General features: G+C 61.6%; 1 protein-coding gene across 1 annotated transcript; it reads right to left on the bottom strand.

Annotated features, from left to right (window-relative positions):
* Positions 1-918: 918 nt before the first annotated feature.
* Positions 919-16614, bottom strand: APBA3 (amyloid beta precursor protein binding family A member 3). Its single transcript, XM_077842047.1, has 11 exons — positions 16473-16614; positions 13150-14428; positions 12155-12194; positions 10782-10927; positions 9405-9491; positions 7388-7546; positions 6535-6714; positions 5905-6117; positions 4665-4784; positions 3781-3921; positions 919-2511 (listed from the first exon to the last, which is right to left on the bottom strand). The coding sequence occupies exons 2-11, from the start codon at positions 14380-14382 to the stop codon at positions 2440-2442; spliced, it is 2391 nt and encodes a 796-aa protein (XP_077698173.1). The 5' UTR covers positions 14383-14428; positions 16473-16614; the 3' UTR covers positions 919-2439.
* Positions 16615-17658: the final 1044 nt, after the last annotated feature.

The following is a 17658-nucleotide window of genomic DNA, read 5'->3' as shown; positions in this document are numbered from 1 at the left end:
GCCCAGGTCTCAGCCCTGTCCTAGCTGCCTGCAGTGACGTCAATGTGCCAGCGTCCCTGGCAAGTGCAGCTCTGCCCACTGAGCGTCACCAGGCAGGACGCCCTGGCACCCTGGGTGGTGCTGTAAATAGCTCTGCCTGTGTTTGTAATAAAGGAATCCTTTTCACTAGCCCCTGCTGTCTCTGTATCCCCCGGCGGAGGCGGGGAAGAGGTGGTGGACTGGGCTCTGCTCTAAGCCTCAGTAGAGGAGGCTGGCGAACGAAACGCAGGGCAGCCGTGAGGGAGCATGCCCTGCAGAGGAGGGAGGCAGCGTACCTGTGCTCCCGCCTCGCTGCACGGGAACCGAATGAAGCCAGGCTGCAAGCAGCTGGCACATCTCGGCCAGGCTAGCTGCCCCCCTCCAGCTCAGGGCGCTGTTAGTGCAGCAGCCAACTTTCCTCGTCAGCCGATGGGGCACCATCTCTGCACCGTTATTGCACAACTGTGCACACACAGGACAGACAGCTGCTCCTAAAAGCCCATCCTGAGATGATGCGTGCCAGGGAGCGGTGCTCACGAAACACAGCGTCTGTCCCTGAACCAGACACCCCCACAAAGCTCCTAGCCTTAGCCATGGGTCCAGCATCTGGCATGTGGCTGCTGGTGGCCTCTGGGGCTAGATGAACCCTGACTCTGGGAGGTCCCAGGGCTCCCTCCATCTGAGGCTGGAGCTAGGGCAAGCTCTGCCGGCTGATAGGGACACTCTGAGCAGCTGCTCACCTTCCCCAGCCCTGTGCTGTTCCCTACACCGCCTCCCCTAGGAAGTGGGGGACTCAGCCAGCAATCCCCGGCCAGAGCAGGCCCCAGGACCTCATATGCCCACAGTGCTGTCCTTCCCATGCAGGTCGGTTGCCTGGCATTTCACTTACCCAGTCAGTCCTAGACACACCACAAACAGCCTTTATTCCTACATCAGCCAGCAGTACAGGTTAAAACGGACAGCCCCGGGCTTCCTGCAGCTTATGGAGCACCCAGGACTCTGATTTAGTCCAGGGGAAACAAGGAGGGTGAGAACAGCTGTTACTGGACCAACTTCTCTTGGACAAATGTTGGTCCAACCTCCCTCACTTTGTGTCTCATGCTGGGACCACCACTGCGATTAACTTAGTACAAGTAGCCTTCTGCAGGGCCAGCCCTGCCTACAGAAACGGCCCAGGGCAGAGGCTCCAGCAGCAGAGTGGGATCGCAGCGAGCCCCTTTCTCCTGTGCTCCCCCACCCAACACACCGTGGCTGGCCAGGTCTCTGCTGCCTGCTTCAGCCTGACGTTTCCCCACGCCCAGTGCTAGACCCAAGCCAGGTCATGCTGCTCCTGCAGCTTCTCTCAGAACGAGGGCGCAGCTGACCCACCCCACCATGGGGCCAGCTGGCAGATGAATCTGGCTCTCATGGCAGGGGATGCAGGCCCAGCCTGGTCCCAGGTGCTGGGGGAGGAGGGGTTACAAACAGCATTAACAAGGCAGAACAGGAAAGCAGAGGGAGTTTCCCCTCACATCCCAGCAGGTCCAAGAGGGGCCGTGTCCATATGGGCAGCACCCCCTCCTCAGCCTGAGCTGGTGTTACACCTGGTATCGCTGGCAGTTTGATGGGCCCTCTCAGGCTGATGGCAGGACAAGGGAGGGAGTGGCCAGGGCTAGGCCTGTCGTCCTTGATCTGTCGTGCAGACTCAGCCGGGATTCAGCAGACATGAGGCAGGATCTTCCTCCTGCAGGCAGCGAGGAGGGGCAGAGCGTGGCACTGGCTCCCTGATGCCCTGCCACTGGCTAGAAAACTCTCTCTGCCCACACAAACCACATCCTGAACAGCCTCCCCTGCAGCCAGGCCCTGCTCCGGCTCCAGCAGGATGCACCGAGTGCGAGCGCCCATCTGAGCCAGTCCGAGTCACTGCCCTTTGCAAAGCAGGGCAGGGGCCAAACCCTGCCCCCATGGCAACTCCAGAATCTCCTGCCAACGCCTGCGCTGACCCGAGAGCAGGTACTTCTCAGCCAGCCACGCACACGGGGCCAGCTGAGCCAAGGAAGCCCCTGGCATTCTCCAGGGTCCATCCCATCAGCAAGGCCCCGCTCCCCACTGTGTGGCGCAAGCTGGCGACTCCAGCTGAGTGAGCGGAGGCCCAGGAGAGGAGCCAAGGAGTTTGGGTCCCTGACTCTAAGGCCTGGTGCAAAGCCCCTCATGTGGGGAGGCCAGGCAAAGCACATCCAGAAGAGGCAAAGGGGGGTTTGCCTTCTGGGTCCCTGCATGAAACAAGAAAAGTGGCAGGATCTGGCCCCCAGCAGGCCCCGAGGGAACTGGAGATGCAGTGACATCCTTTCCTTGTGGGCTGCTGCCCCAGGCCGGGGCCCCAAAGCCACGTAGCTGGTACATGTGTAGAGCCACAGACGGGGTAAATGCAAACTCCACCCTTCAGAGGAAGACGGGCTGCTCCTGGCCTGTCAGTAACCGGTAGGTGGAGGCCGGCATGGTCTTGATATGGACCTAGAGAGATAGAGAATGAATCAGCTGGGAGAGCTCCATTCAGAAACGCCCACTTGGGCTCAGAGCCCTGTACATGCCACTCATCTGCCCCAGCCTCTCTGGGCCTGGGAGAAGGACCCAGGGGAAATGTTTCATGCTAAAGCACAGTTTAGAGACACTAAGGCACTTTACATGTCCAGGTACTGGCTGCAAGAGTTACTTCTCCCCCGTCTGCTGAAATGCAGCTGCTGCTGGGGTGGAGCTGAGCCACTGGTTTGAACAGGGCACAGCTCCCCATGAAAAACGCAGGTTAGGGCAGGATGTGGAGTTTCTTGCCCAGGCTCAGGGCAAACTCGAAGGCCTGACAGAAAAGACCAACAGTTCTTAGCAGAAGCCTGAACCTGCCTAGGCCTGCAGGGGAGCTCAGGCCAGGTGGCTGGGATTCCCATGCTAACCTGCATTAACCCTGCCAGCAGGCTTAGGGACGGGCTAGGGCAAATAGCCATCACTTTGCCACCCCTATTGCAGCCTCCAAAGCCCGCAGCAGCCTGTCGCTTTGGAGAGCGAGCTGTGCCCCACCTGGGGCATTAGTTCAGTGCCGGCATGGAGGGATGGCGAATCCTAGGCATCATTTGCTACAGCACCCGCAGTTCCCGAGGGGGCTGTGCTGCCCTGCGGGGGGAGAAGACGGCAGCTGGTCCCTCCCTAATAGAGTTTGCAGCCCAGGGCATGGAAGATCAGCCCCTGCTTGAGGCTCCAGGTCAGGCAGAGGAGGAACAGAAGGGGCAGTGAGAGCAGGGAGCTGCAGGAGAAAAGGCTTTGCTCCCAGAGTCCAGTAGGCCGAAGAGGTGTGCTGCTCAGCAGCGTGACGAGGGATCCCCTCCCTAGCAGAGGGTGCAGCTTGCAAAGCAGGACTGGGAGTTGAGATGAGCACCCAGGAAATTGTGGGGCTGGGGGCAGTTGGCCCATGTCAGACCCCCCTAAACATAGGGCAGAGGTCTCAGGGTGGGAGTCAGCCCTCCTCCCCAAAACAGGGGAGGGGGTCTGTCCCAAACCAGCCTCCCCAGCTGAGGTAGGGGGCTCAGGGCAGGAGTCTACCCCGTACCTGCCCTTCCCTCCCCGCAGCCAGGGCGGGGGGGATCTGGATGGGGGTCTGCCGTGTATCTGCCCCTCCCTCCCCTGAGCCATGGCAGGGGGCTCAGGGCGAGGGGTCTGCCCCATGCCAGCCCCCCCAATGGGGAAAAGGGCCTGCATGCCCCTGCTGCACTCCCTGGCCTCAGGCCAGCTCACCTCGCTGACGGCCTGCGTTAGGAGCTGGATGATCTTCTCGTGCGGCGTGGCCACCACGCTCTGCCCGTTGATCTCGATGATGCGATGGCCCACTCGGATGCCGCCTCTCTCCGCTATCCCCCCTCGCATCAGGCTGCAGATCTGAATGGCAGGGGGCGCCAGTGAGAGCAGGCCAGCCCCCGCCCCCAGCACGCCATCCTCCGCAGCCTCCCCAAGCAGAGCAAATCTTGCCTGCCGGGAGAGCCCATGAAACCCACCCCTGGGCCTGCCCCTCCCGGCACGTTGCGCTCGCCAGCCATCACACCAGCCACAGCGCCCCCTTACTGCTCACTCAGCACCACGTTCCAGCACCCTTCTGCGCCCTGGCAGCTGGGGCTCAGCCCCCCACAGGACCGGCCCTGGAGGCAGCAGGGCCGGGTCACCAGAGTCAAGGTTCCGAGCTGGAGAGTGCCAGAGAGCTGGGGTCCAGGAAAGGCCATGGTCACGGGGGTCCTGGCACAGGGACATCAGCCTGGCAGCTGGTGCCGTGGGGGCAGGGCGAAAGCAGACAGTCTGCGGGCGCTGGGGTAACGCGCCCAGGCCTCGCTGCTCACCCCCTGCTCCCTACCCATGGCACTGACGAGGCCCCGCATGGAACCAGCCCCATCTCTGCCCCTGGGGCTGGGACCAGAGATTCTCTCCCTCTCCTGGGACCCGATGCCCACCGGGGCCACATGCCTGCCGCTCCTCGGGCAGCTGGAAGTTCTCCCCTAGCTCAAGCAGCGCCAGCCAGCGAGCCTGGAGCACAAGAGCCTGAGTTCTCGCCCCAAGTATGGCATCTGTGCTGGCCAGAGGGCCCCTGCCCTCCCCCAGCAGCGCCGTGCCCCGGGGCTCTCGCCACTCACAATGCCATCCTCCACGCAGAAGCCCAGCGGGTACTTGGAGTCGGGCCGGCGGACGATTGCCGTGGTGACGGGCGGGCAGTGCACGATGCTCAGCGTCACCTCGGTCTGCGATTTCAGGTCCTGCCAGGGGCGGGGCTCATTAGCGCCACAGGGGAATCAGGATCGGCCCAGCCGTGGCGGGGCAGACGGGGGGCAGGTTTACGCCCACTGGCCCCATGACACTCTCTGGGGCCATGTGGGGGAAGGGAGGGCAGAACTGAACACGACCACTGTGCTCTGCACGCCTTACTTGGGGGCGGGTCTAATCACCACCCTCCTTTTATGGGGGGGAAGGGGGAAACTGAGGCATAGTCTTGCCCAAGGTTACACTGCAGGTCAGGGAAAAGAACCCAGGAATCCAAGTCCAGTTTGCCCTGCTCCAACCTCTAGGCCATGCTGCCCTCTGGTGCAGTGCTGGGCTTGTTCGTGTTCTGCTCAGACACCTCCCAGAGGAAGCATCTCATAGGATGCCCCCAAATGCCTGAGCCTGGAGCTGATCCTCCCAGGGCCAGGGCAAGCTTGAGTCCCACCTGCAGAGGGATCTGAGCAGAACACTGGGAGCCAGGACTCCTGGGTTCCCTGGTGGCAAACTCTTGCAGGCTTAAGTCTGGAAGGTCTCACTGCACCCACGGGGGCTCTTGGGCCCAGCCGGCATCCCAGCAGTGAAGGCTCCAGCCCCTGCTCCACCCCCACCTGGCTGCAGCACCAGCCCCACCTTGCATGTCCCTCAACACTGAGCGCGAAGGGCTGAGCGCCTCTGATGGAAAGGTGGCTGCTATCACAGACTAAGGGGCCCAGGAACTGAGTACAGGTCCCCCCCCCACACCCCTCTACACTCCCTCCCCATTCCCACCATCCTCCTCCATTGTCCCTTCTCACTACCCCCGACCCCCAGAACCCCCTCACCATTGTGCCCCACCATCCCCATTGCCCCCTCCTCAGTCCCCCCAGTCCCACCATCTCCATCACCCCCTTCACAGCCACCCTGCCTGTTTCCTTCCACCTCCCCTCGCCCCCTCTCCACTGTCCCCTGATCCCTGTCACCCCCTCCACAGCCACCCCTGCCCCACTGTCCCCTCACCCCTCCCAACCCCCTCACCCCTCCAACACCCCCTCCTAACTGTCCCCCCAACCGCTTCCCCAGTCACCCATTCCACTGTCCTCCCTCCCCCCCCCCCGCATCTCCCCTTCCCCTGCTCACCCGGATGATGCTCTGGCAGGTGCTCAGGGGCAGCCCCACCAGACTTGTCCCGTTGACGGACATAAGCCGGTCCCCGATGCTCAGCTCCCCGCACTTCTCCGCAGGGCCGCCATGCATGAGGTTGGCGACGACCACGGTGGGTAGGATGGAGCCCCAGCCCGACTCCACCACAGCGACGCCCAGGATCTCCCCCTTCTGCTTGCGGATGCAGACCTGCAGGCCGGGCGGAGCGCAGGGCCCACTGAACTGCGGAGCGGGCGCTGGGGGACCTCGGGGCTGGTGACACCGTGCAGCCGGGAGCTCAGGCTGCAGCAGGCTGCGGTGCAGACACCAAGAGGAGTGGGTGGCTCGCAGCTACTCCAGACCTGGATCCCAGAGGGTGCAGGTACACCACTGGCAGTGGGCGGGAGGGGGCCCCGGAGAGGCTGTAGGGAGCGGGGCCTGGGCACTTGCCCCAGGGGAGCCCCCGGCTACTCCAGACCCGGCTCCCGCAGCAGGGCGCTGGCAGGTTGCAACACAGGAGGCTCCCAACTGCTGCAGACACCAGCAGGAGGCGCTGCAGGGAGCCAACCTGGAGCACTGGGTGCCAGTGAGCTGATCCCACCCCCGACCCCTGCAGGCAGCTCTTACATCCTTGCAGTTCTCCTGCTTGGAGAAGTGGGCCAGGTCCCCGTTGTGCAGCTCCTGGCTCTCCAGGGCGCGGCTGTCCTGGCCAGGGGAGAGTTGGCTCGGGTCGATGCCGCTGGCCTGCAGCAACTGCTGGTATGCCACGCTGAAGGCCTGCCCGATGGCCTGGGCAATCAGCTGAGCCTGCAGGAGGAAGTGCCCCGAGGTTACCCCGGCAGCGGGGCGCTGGGCCCCAAGCGCCTGTGGGTACAGGGCTCCACCCTCCAACACCCCCAGCACCCGGGAGCCTGGGCAGTGCCAGGGGGTCAAAGCCAACCCATCTGCCATCCCGCTAGCCTGGCTGGGGCACAGCCAAACACTGCTACAGCAGCTGCAGAGAACCTGGGATGTATTGCGGGGCGGGGGTGGGACAGACACTTCCAACCCCTTCTATGGACAGATACCCACACACCTCTCCCCTCCCCTCCCCAGGTGGGGCCCCCTTCACAGCACAGACACCCTCATGCCTCTCGCCTCCAAAGATCCTTCCCCCGCAGCCCTGGCTTTCTCCAACAGTACAAAGGACCCCCCACCCTACCCACTCTCCAGGTGGCTCTTTCCTGTCTCCGAGCTAGACCCGAGGCGGCTGGAGATGGGGGTGAGCAAGCTCCCAGGCACAAGGCCCAGCACAGCGGCAGGGAGAAATGCAACTGAAACGCCTCACGGAACAGCAACACCTGGAGGCCAAGCTGAGAACCCCCAGCTCATGACGCCTACTGGGCTTCGGGTAGGACTGGGATCTGGAGCTCCAGGCTCGAAGCCTGCATAAAGCCAACGCACAGTGCTCCACCCCCTACCCCGCCCCACCCAGACTCACGTCCGCAGAATGGAAGACGTGGCAGATCATCTTGTAGAGCCGCTTCTCCTGCGAGGTGTCTGCCCGCCGCGGCAGCTTCCTGCGCGCCATCAGCACAATGATGCTGCCGATGTCCGCAATGTAGGAGATGGTCTGGAGCGGATGGTCCATCATGGCCTCCTGAGGGAGGGGGCATGAGAAATTCAGGGGTGGTCTCAGTGGACAGCTGGAGTGCCAGCAGGATTATGGGAGCACAGCCTCCAAGCCAGGGGAGCCTGTTAACCGAGAGGAGGGAAGGGTTCTTCACGGCCTGTTTAAAACCCTGGGGCTCTAGTGGCTATTTCACTCAAACGCCGGCCACACCGTTGGGAGAACACCCATCTGAGTTACAGGTTGGACACGCCTTCAGCCAAGGACTCCTGAGCCACTCATAAGAACGGCCATACTGGGTCAGACCAAATGTCCATCAAGCCCAGTATCCTGTCCTCTGATAGTGGCCAATGGCAGGTGCCCCAAAGGGAATGAACAGAGCGGTTATCATCAAGTGATCCATGCCCTGTCACCAAATCACAGCTTCTGGCAAACAGAGGCTAGGGAAACCATTCCTGCCCATCCTGGTGAATAGCCATTGATGGACCTATCCTCCATGAATCTATCTAGCTCCCTTTTGAACCCCGTGATAGAAAGGCCTTCACAACGTCCTCTGGCAAGGAGTTCTAGAGGTTGACAGTGTGTTGCGTGAAAAGATACTTTCTTGTGTTTGTTTTAAACCTGCTACCTATTAATTTCATTTGGTGGCCCCTTGTTCTTGTATTATGAGAAGGAGTAAATAACACTTCCTAATTTCCTTTCTCCACACCACTCATGATTGTATAGACCTCTATCATATCCCCCCTCAGTCGCTTCTTTTCCAAGATGAAAAGTCCCAGTCTTATTAATCCCTCCTCACACGGAAGCCGTTCCATACCCCTCATCATTTTTGTTGCCCTTTTCTGAACCTTTTCCAATTCCAATGTATCTTTTTTGAGACAGGGCGACCACATCCGCACACAGTATTCACGGTGGGGGTGCACCATGGGTTTCTATAGAAACCATACGATACTTTCTGTCTTATTATCCATCCCTTTCTTAATGATTCCCAACATTCGGTTCGCTGTTTTGACTGCCGCTGCACATTGAGTGGATGGATGACTCCTGTGGGTCGTGCAAGGAGACCTCCAGCAAAGCCAGCAGAGACCTGACTGCACATGCCCGATGGTTACACAGGAGAATACGAATCCTCCCCGGCTTTCTCTATCCATCCAGTGAAACTGCCGCGTAACCCTGCCTGGACGCTCATGCTGAGATTGACACCTCTTGTGTACTGATGTTGTTTAGCTCAGTAATCAATCAAGAGAAGCCAGGTTTAGATTAATTTAGGAGCAAGCCCAGGAGGCTCTGTACCAGTGGAGCGCTGAACACAGAGGAGGCCTAAGGTGGAGGCACCAACACTCTGGGGGCTCCGGAAAAAAAACAGACTCCTGAATCAGTGCCTCCCTCTCCCTCCCAGCACCTCCCCAGGCGTTCCAGAGGGGGCGGGAAGAGGCGGGGCGGGAGCTTGGGGGAAGGGGTGGAGCGGGGGTGGGGCCTGGGGAAAAGCACCCTGTGGCACATTAGAAAGTCGGCGCCTCTGGCCTAAGGAATGCACAAAACCAATTGGTTTTCCCTTTACATGTAAACTTTTAACTGCTGCTGGGTCCACCCCAGAGGTGGCTGCATTTTGGCAGCAGCTGTGCGATCCCCACTGATGCCAGTGGATCCTCCAGGAGGAAAGGCCTCTTTACCCAGGTGGGGTCACAACCCCAACACACCTGCACCACGTACAATCGATCACCTTAGGCCAGTTCCCTGCACGGGCCAAGTGCCCTGATCCGAGCTGGAGGGGGTGGGGTGCACAGAAGGTGACGTCCCAAGGCCGGGAGAATTCTAACAGAAACAAGCCCAGTTCTCCTAGCACAGGTGACCCACCCCCTGTACCGACATCCCCTGTCCTACACACCTGCGAGTCGGCCGTCAGGACCTTGATCCTCTGGGTGGAGACAAACAGATCCACCTCGGTCATGGGCTGGGACTCCCCCTCCGGCGCCTGCAGCATGGTAAGGACAAAGCACCCGTGTGCGTGGTCACCAGTAGCCCCAAGGCAGAGGCTCAAAGCAAGGGACTTGGAGCCAGGACTCCTGGGTCCTATTTCCAGCTCTGCCCTAACTCTCTCTGTGACCAGGAGTGAGTCACCACTCCTCTCTGTGCCTCCGTTTCCCCTCAAGGGGCAATGGGTCTCCATGAACATGCAGTCTGGGGTGCTGGGATGGGCGATGGGGTACTAGAATTCACAGCCCATTGGAATGCCAGAGCTGGCTAGCAGCAGCTAACGTGACAGATTGTGTTTGCCTTGTCTTCCTCTACCCGATCTCTGAATGACTCCTGTCAAGAGCAACCCTCAGTGAGCACTTTACAGACAGCCCGCGCAGGAGGAATCAATCAGCCTCTTTTTACAGGTGGGGAAACTGAGGCGCAGAGACACCAGGCCTGGCCTAGTGTCACCCAGTGGAAGAGGTGGGACTGGAACTCAGGCCTCCTGACTCCCTGGCCTGTGCTTTGACCACTGCTTCCTCCCTCTCGCCTCTCTGCATCCCACTTCTGGAACCCTGTTCGAATCAGACCTCCCCACTGATCCCCCCCACACCTTCCACCCAGTCTAGCGAGTGGGAGCTCACTTCCAGCTGCAGCCAGACCCAGGAGTGACCTGCTTTCACTGCTCTTCACACCTGCTCCCTGCATCCTACAGGTCTAAGTATAAACAGAGCTACGCACCTCGGAGAAGTCAGCAGCACCCTCTTCTGGAGTGGGGCTCCGGAAAATGGGGGGGGTGTCCCTATTTTTTCACCCACCAGTCAAAGCTCAGCTGCTGGCTGCAATGGCAGGGGTGGGCAAGAACCTGATGCAAACACAGGCATCGGCTCGTGACATGCTCAGCTTTGCCCCGCTGCAGCCGAGGGAACAGACAAGGATCCCACCCTCGGGGCCCACACTTCCCTCGACCTGCTTATGTGCCAGGCCAGCCCAGTGAGCCCGGGAGCCGCCTGCGACGGGCGCAGGGTGGGGAGGACAGAGAGCAGAGGAGGATGCACACTGTGCTCTGGGCATGGGAGAGGGCACCTCCTCGGCTGCATCGATGTGGGCACCGTGGCTGGGCAGTCCCAGACAGCTGGGCTTTGGCTCCTGGCGGGTGAAAATCAACTAGTGCCAGGAGCTCATCTCAGCAGCCTCTGCCCCCAGGGCTGGATGCTCCTGAAGAGATGCAGGCGGCAGTGCCGCCCCGAGGGGACCGGCTCGCACGGACTAGTGACCGCTCAGCTCACCCGGCGCCCTCACCCACCTTTATCCTGTCCACGGCCTCCTGGGCCTGCGCCATGCGGACGCTGGCAGGGGGGTTCCTCTCCGAGACCAGCTGTGTAGAGCCTAGATACTTTGCTCCGAAGATCACTCCATCCAGGAGATCCTCCGGCTCACAGGGGCCTGCCACTGAGAAGCCAGGGGCAGGTATCAGCAAAGGCAGGGCCTCCCTGCTCCTCCCCTCCCTGCTATGCCCATGGCCTGAGACACCGGTCTGGAGCCAGACCCAGCAGCTGCTGACTGCGGATGTGGGGGGACATGGCCCCTCTCAGCAGCCTTTTATCCGGGGGGCCAGGTCACCCCAGGCCTCAGCAGGGCGTGATTCCCATCTCGCTCCCCCCGTTTAAAGCTGGAGCACCCCCTGGAGCCCCAGCATTCTTGCAATGAGCGAGATCAGCCCGGGCACGGTGCCCCCTGCTTTACAGGCCTGAACCCCCCGTGGGAAAATGTCCAGCACGTGCCCCTCTGCGGAGCAGGGATAAGCTCCCCTCTCGACACAGAGACCTGCATCCAGCCAGGCCCGCGCAGCGGGGCCAGGGCCTAGCGAGGGCCGGGCCTGAGCAGCAGCAGACACCACGAGAACCGGCGTTTCAATCCTGGTTCTCACGCCCCTCCCAAGGCAGCTCTCCATTACTCACCACCGTTGAGCTCCCTGCAGGCACTGCCCCATTCCGAGGCGCCCAGATCTCGTGGGGGGAGCTGCAGGGGAGTTGGATCCATCCCCAGCCGCGTATCCTGCATCACCTGCTGCCTCCTCCATAGGGCTGGGAAGGCCAAGCCCCCTGTGGCATCTCCTTGTCCTGCATGTGCCACGTCGGCAGCCCCAGAGGCTGATGGCACCAATAGTGGCCGGCCAAGTGCCCCCAGCCCCCCCCACACACACATGCCTGAGCCCTGAGCTGGAGCCACCCCTTTCTTGAGCAAAGGGGAGTGCAGCCTCCTCGACCTCCCTGCTGCGGCTGCCCTGGGGGACCCCAGTCACAGGCAGCCACAAGAAGGTTTACACAGCGTGGGGACCCGACTGAGACCCTCCAAACTCGTGTCACATAGGCCACAACAGGTCACTTGTGACTAGAGCAGGATTCGAACCAGTGTCCTCAATCTGGCCCCTCTCCCAGGACTTGGCAGCCAGAAAGCCTTCCTCCCATGAGCCAGGTCAGTGAAAGACACGCCCCCGCCCTTCATAAATCCCCTCCCCTTCCTGGCCGGGCTGGGCCGGCCTGCCATGCACTAGCCACACAGCACCCAGGAGGGGCTGCCACTCACACGGCAGCCCACGGGCTGGAGGTCAGAGCAGGTGACAGGGAAGCAGGACGCCTGGGTTCTATCCCTGTTACAAGTGGACGAGTAACTCACCCTCTTTGAAGGCCGGATAGGCCGCCTGGGATTCTTTAACCTACAAAGCAACCATGAGAGCAGTGAGTGTCAGCACCCAAGGGGACGCAGACGCCGGGACGCCTGCCGGCCACCTCCAGCCAAGGCTCCAGTGATGGGCACAAGACCTAAGTAACCCCCAAGCAGCAGCCAAAGAGGAACCGAGAGCAGCAGCAGGGCAAGGCCAGAGGGCTCAGTGTTCTGGGTGCGAGGGGCAGAGGAAGGGGCGGGCCAGGGATGCTGAGGTCGGTGGGCAGCTGCTGCCAGGGTGGAGGCCTCTGGGTTAACTCAGCAGCCTGGGATCGGCCAGAGCCGTGTGAGCCCCAGCAGGGATGCAGGACGGTCAAGCTGCTGGGAAGCCTGGGTAGGGGATGTTCTGGGGACAGGGCTGGAGGGGGGCAGGGACTCCAGTTGGTACCCGCTGCCAGCCCATCATGCAGCACCCCCAGAACTGCTCTTCCCATGCCAGACCCTCTGAGGCCAGTGCCGTCTCAGCTCGCAGTGGCCGGATGTGTGAGACTCCCATGCACACAGTGGAGAGCAGACCTTGTCCCCGGCCCTGAGAGGGTCTAGACCTACCCCTACCCAGGCTCTGGGCTTCGGCAGCCCCTACACATGACGCTGGGCCCCTTGCTTGGCTGCAAGGTAACAATGCGTGTCAGCAGCCCCTCGACCTGCCGGCTGCCCTCGGGAACGCCTCCCCCATACCCCACACATGGCAGGGAGCCAGGGGCAGCTGCTCTCCGCATCCTGCTCCCCTCCACCACCCCGCCCCCCAGCCTGGGGGCAGCCGTCAGCGACTCTTGTGCCAAGGGCTGACCCCCAACCACCCCGCGTAGCCGTTGACACGGGGATCTCTCAGAGCGCTCAGCTCCAGGCCTGGCATCCAGAGATAGCTCAGAGCCCCACCCAATCCCAGGGCCTCCCAAGACAAGGTGCCTGGGGCCAGACCTCCAGCCAGCATGCAAAGCACTCACAGCTGTGCTCCTGGGGGAGGGCTGCTCCAGACCCTGGCTGGGAGGAGGGGACATGGCCACCCACACGGGCTCTGGGGAGCTGTCCCAACTGCCCGGGGACACGCAGGCAGAGTCTCCCTCGTGGGCTCCCCCTCTCCGATACCACCGGCAGGAGCCTTCTGCCTGCGAGCTGCCTGGCTGTGAAGCGGCCTCCTCTGCCTGCTGGGCCACTGGGCTCTCCTGACACTGCAGGACCTCCCCGTCGCTCCCAGCCAGGACGTCTGACCTGGCGAGGGGGGTCTCCTCAGTGGCCTCCGCTGGGAGCCCCCCCTCATGGTGCAGGAGGCTTAGCAAGTCCTCCCGGTCAGCCTCTGCAAAGAGCAGGCCGTGGCTCTCCTGGCTCCTCCGGGAGCAAGCGGAGGGCTGAGCATGGCAGGGCTGCATTGCCAGGCCTCTCCCCATGGCAACGTGCAGCAGGCAGGGAGGGCACTCGCCCAGCAGGCCCCGGCAGCCGCCAAAGGCCCGTTTGTGGGGAAGTGCTGCGTCTCCCCCAAAAGGGCCTGCGCCACAGTCCGACGCCAGCAGCGGGTCGTCCTCCAAGGCAGGCAAGTCGTCATGGAAGCTGGGGCTAAGGATCTGGAGCTGGGCAAGGAGGCCCTGGATCTCCAACTGGTCATCATCCTCCACACTCTCGGCCCACTCCTCCCCTCTCAGGTGGGCCTCGGGCTCCTCATCCAGGTCCATGCAAACCAGATCACCCTGCTCTGTGCTGGCCGGGACTCTGGGACAATCCACCCCCGGGTGGGCTCCCTCTGGGTTCCCTTTCCAGTCAGCATCGCTCCCAGGTGCTGCAGTGTCCTCACAGTCTTCCATCCCCCCTCCCAGGTCCCTGCAAGCATCATCACGTGCTTCCCCAGCTGCCTGGAGGGCTGAGTCCAGAGCAGCTGCGGGGCCGGGGGTCTGCAGGCCCCCCAGAGGGCTTTCGGGGACAGCCGGCTCTGCGATGGCTGCACCAACAGACAGTTCAGCCTCAGCTGCAGAGGGGTTGAAGTCGGAGCGCAGGGCACTGAAGGGGGATCCGGGCTGCTGCAGGCTGCGCAGGCTTTGTTCACAGGCCGTTGGTATGGCCAGTGTTGGCGAGGCCCCTTCCTCCAGGTCCATGGCTGGAGGCTCCAGGAGCTCCCCGGGAAGGCTGTGGCTGCCAAAGCCAGGCCCCGGGTGCACATCGGTTTGGAAGTCCATGCCGTTGTCCATCACAGTCGCTCCTGCCCAGGTGGGGGAAGAAGAAACTCACCCTACACTGAGAACAGAAGGAAAGAGGTATTGGAGGTTAGACATGGGCAGGACTGAAAGTAAGAGCAGAGACAGCTTCGTAGACCAGATCCTCACAGAGCTGCCCTGAGTCAGGCCCGCGGAGGATCCAGCCCCTGGTCTTCTGGATGGAAATCAGCAGCGGAGGCTGGGCAGGGCTGAATTAACAAAGGCAGCTGCAAAGCTGTTCCTGCCATTGCAACCCATAGGGAGCAGCCGTGTGGAGTCTCCCACACCACGGACCTCAGGCCCAGATCCTCCGCGGCAGTGAGGATTGAAATCAATGGGAGTAAGGTGCGGGCCGGCACTCAGACTGTGCTGGGCAAATCTGAAAACCCACATCAGTCTCTCTGATGCACTGCACGTTACTCTCATCAATGACCGAATCTCACAGGGCCCTCCTCGGAGGCTGGCTAATCTCACTGTCCCTAGTTTACAGAAGGGGAAACTGAGGCACAGAGCCGTTAAGGCTGACATTTTGCAAAGGTGGCCATTGACACTGGGAGCCCAAGCTGATTATTTCAGAGGTGCTGAGCCCCCTGGATTCCCGCTCGGAGCTGTGGGCACTCAGCACTTCTGAAAAATCAGCCCCCTTCCAGGTTTCTCAAGTTGGGCACCCAAAGCCAGTAGCCTCTTGTGAGAACTCTGCCCTAAGGGACTTGCCCAAGGTCAGGCAGTGAGTCAGTGGCAGAACCAGGAACAGACCCCCCAGGAGTCCTGACTCACAGTCTGGTGCCCTGAGACCACATTAACAATTCTCGCTTTAGTCCCTCTCCAAACATATCCACTGTCTAACCTGAAGAGGGTGGATGCTTCCTTGCCTGCAATGGGGCTCAACCCCCGCTCTTGGTACTGCTGCAAGGAATCCAGCCCCAAGGTTCGTGCAGGAGACTCATAAAAAACTCCTTCTGAAGAGCTATTATGTTCTCCTCTGCTGGGCAGTGTTCCCCGAATCAGTTGTTTTCCCCTGGAGGGCGGGGATCCACAGAGGTACACTGAGATGCTGGGAAGCACCCTCAGACCCCAGCAGGACAAGGCTGGAGGTCACCATGCACAGATCAGTGGCTGCTTCCTGTGTCTCTCCCAGCAGCTGTGCTGAGAATGCTGAAATCGCCCCCCCTACAAAGTCTGCTTCCCCTCTGTCAGATCCCGGAGGTAGAAATGTCACAGCCCCCTAAGACCCCCGCATGCCCCCTCACACTGCTTACATTGCACGTTAACATCTGACACACAAACAGGGAGGCCTCAATCAAGAATGAATCCACTGAAGTCCATGGAGCTGCTCCTGATTTACACCTGCATCACTGAGAGCAGAATCTGGCCCCATAACCACAATCTAGCCTTACAAAATTACTTACTGCCCCAACACAAGGGGGTTTCATTAGATTGGGGAGTAAAACCAACTAGCTAGGCCCCAATTTTGCAATCAGACGCTTCTAGGCTTCCACCCCCAGGGGCTGCCAGGGCACCGACTTCATTGCAGCTCCACTGGGACAAGGGTGGCCGACTGCAGGATCTGAGTCGCTAAGGTGATAAAAGGTGGGCAACTAACTCCTGTGGCTAGTAAGTTGCCCACTTTTTGACGATGCCTGGAGCATCATGACTAGCGAGCCACATCTCGCTGGGGAGGGACAGCTCAGTGGTGTGAGCATTGGCCTGCTAAACCCAGGGTTGTGAGTTCAATCCTCCAGGGGGCCGTTTAGGGATCTGGGGGCAAACACTGGGGACTGGCCCTGCTTGGAGCAGGGGGTGGGACTAGATGGCCTCCTGGGGTCCCCTCCAGCCCTGGTATTCTGTGATCTCCCAGCAGTCCCCATGTAATGCGCAGACCGGATCCCCTCGTTCCGGGCCAAGCCCTTCCACGGATGCAGCCAACTTATTTCCACGGAGCTCCTGCTTTGACTCCCCCCTTTCCGGGGCTGAAGGCCAGGAAGGGGATGCCCCGGATCGGCCGGGCAATGCTGGCCCCACGGCGGGGAAGGACGGGGCTAGGGGAGCACTGGCCACACGCCGGCCTGGCGGCGCGAACTTACTTCCAAGAAAGTTTCAGCAACTCCGGGAGACGCAGCGGCGCAGGAACCCGGGGTCAGTTAACTCTTGCCGCGCCGCAGCCGCCCCAGGCGCCCCCCCTCCTGCCGGCAGCTGCCCTTGATGTGGCTGCGGAGCGAAACTTCGCTCGCCCCCGAGCCCCTCCCTCCCGCTTCCAGCCGCCTGGGGCTCGTCCCCTCCACCGAGCGTGCGCGGGCCCCGCAGGCTGCTGGGGGATGTAGTTCTGGGCCCGGCCGCGCAGCGCCGAGCACGCGGGGCGCTGCTGGGGGATGTAGTTCGGAGGCGCAGTTCCCAGGCCCCTCCCCGCGGTGTCGGGGGCCGGGCGCTGCAGAGCCGCTGGCGGTGCCGAGGGAGCCCAGGTGTCCCGTTCTATGGGGACAGCCCCCATACCTGGTGCTTCGTCTTATTTGGGCGCCTACAGCCCCCCCCCACACACACACACCGCCTGCCCCGATGGTTTACACTTGCCGCCTGGTCAGAGACGATCTTTGCCCTTCGACCCCATTCCTGCAAAGCTGCGAGCAGGGTCCTAACTGTGCCTACACGGCTCAGGTGGGGGGGGCGTGTCCCCTGCCCCCCAGTTTCCCACCACAGCAGGGTGCAAACAGGAAAGCGAGCTGCGGCTCCGTGCTCTGCGGGGGAACCCTCAGCCGGGGCCCTGGAAGCGCTGTTGGCTGACAGGGCTGGCCCCCCCCCGGCTCTGGGTGGTGGGAAATGTACATTCCCTGGCGGTGTGGGCCGCCGGCTCCGCGCACTGGAGAGCTGGCTACATGGTTCTGTCCTTCCCCACCCGTGCGCAGAGCTGGTCTAGTGAGGTTTCCAATGCCCCCTCCGGCTGGGCAACTGGGAGCCTGTACACCCATGAGCACCCCCCTGCCAGCCCACAGCCAGCAGCCGCGCTAGCAGCTCCTGGACCAGGGGGACACTCAAAGCCCTCCATGTGGGTAGGTAGCTCCCCGTCACCCAGCTGGTAGGATGAAAGCCAGGAGAGAGCAGTTTCTGCCGAGCCTTGGGTGAGACCTGGTGAGTGCTGATCTCCTTAAGTCTCTCCCACAAAGCTGATCAGTTTTATTTTCCATGTCACACTCAGTGCTGTCTTTAGACATTTCAGTTGCTCCTGATGGAAATCAGAGGAAGTGATTGTACATAGCTCTGATTCTCAATCAGAAA

This window comes from Eretmochelys imbricata, chromosome 25, assembly GCF_965152235.1.
Source record: "Eretmochelys imbricata isolate rEreImb1 chromosome 25, rEreImb1.hap1, whole genome shotgun sequence".
NCBI lineage: Eukaryota > Metazoa > Chordata > Testudines > Cheloniidae > Eretmochelys > Eretmochelys imbricata.
Note: the sequence above shows the minus strand (reverse complement) of the source record. Positions and strands in the feature narration are given on the sequence as shown.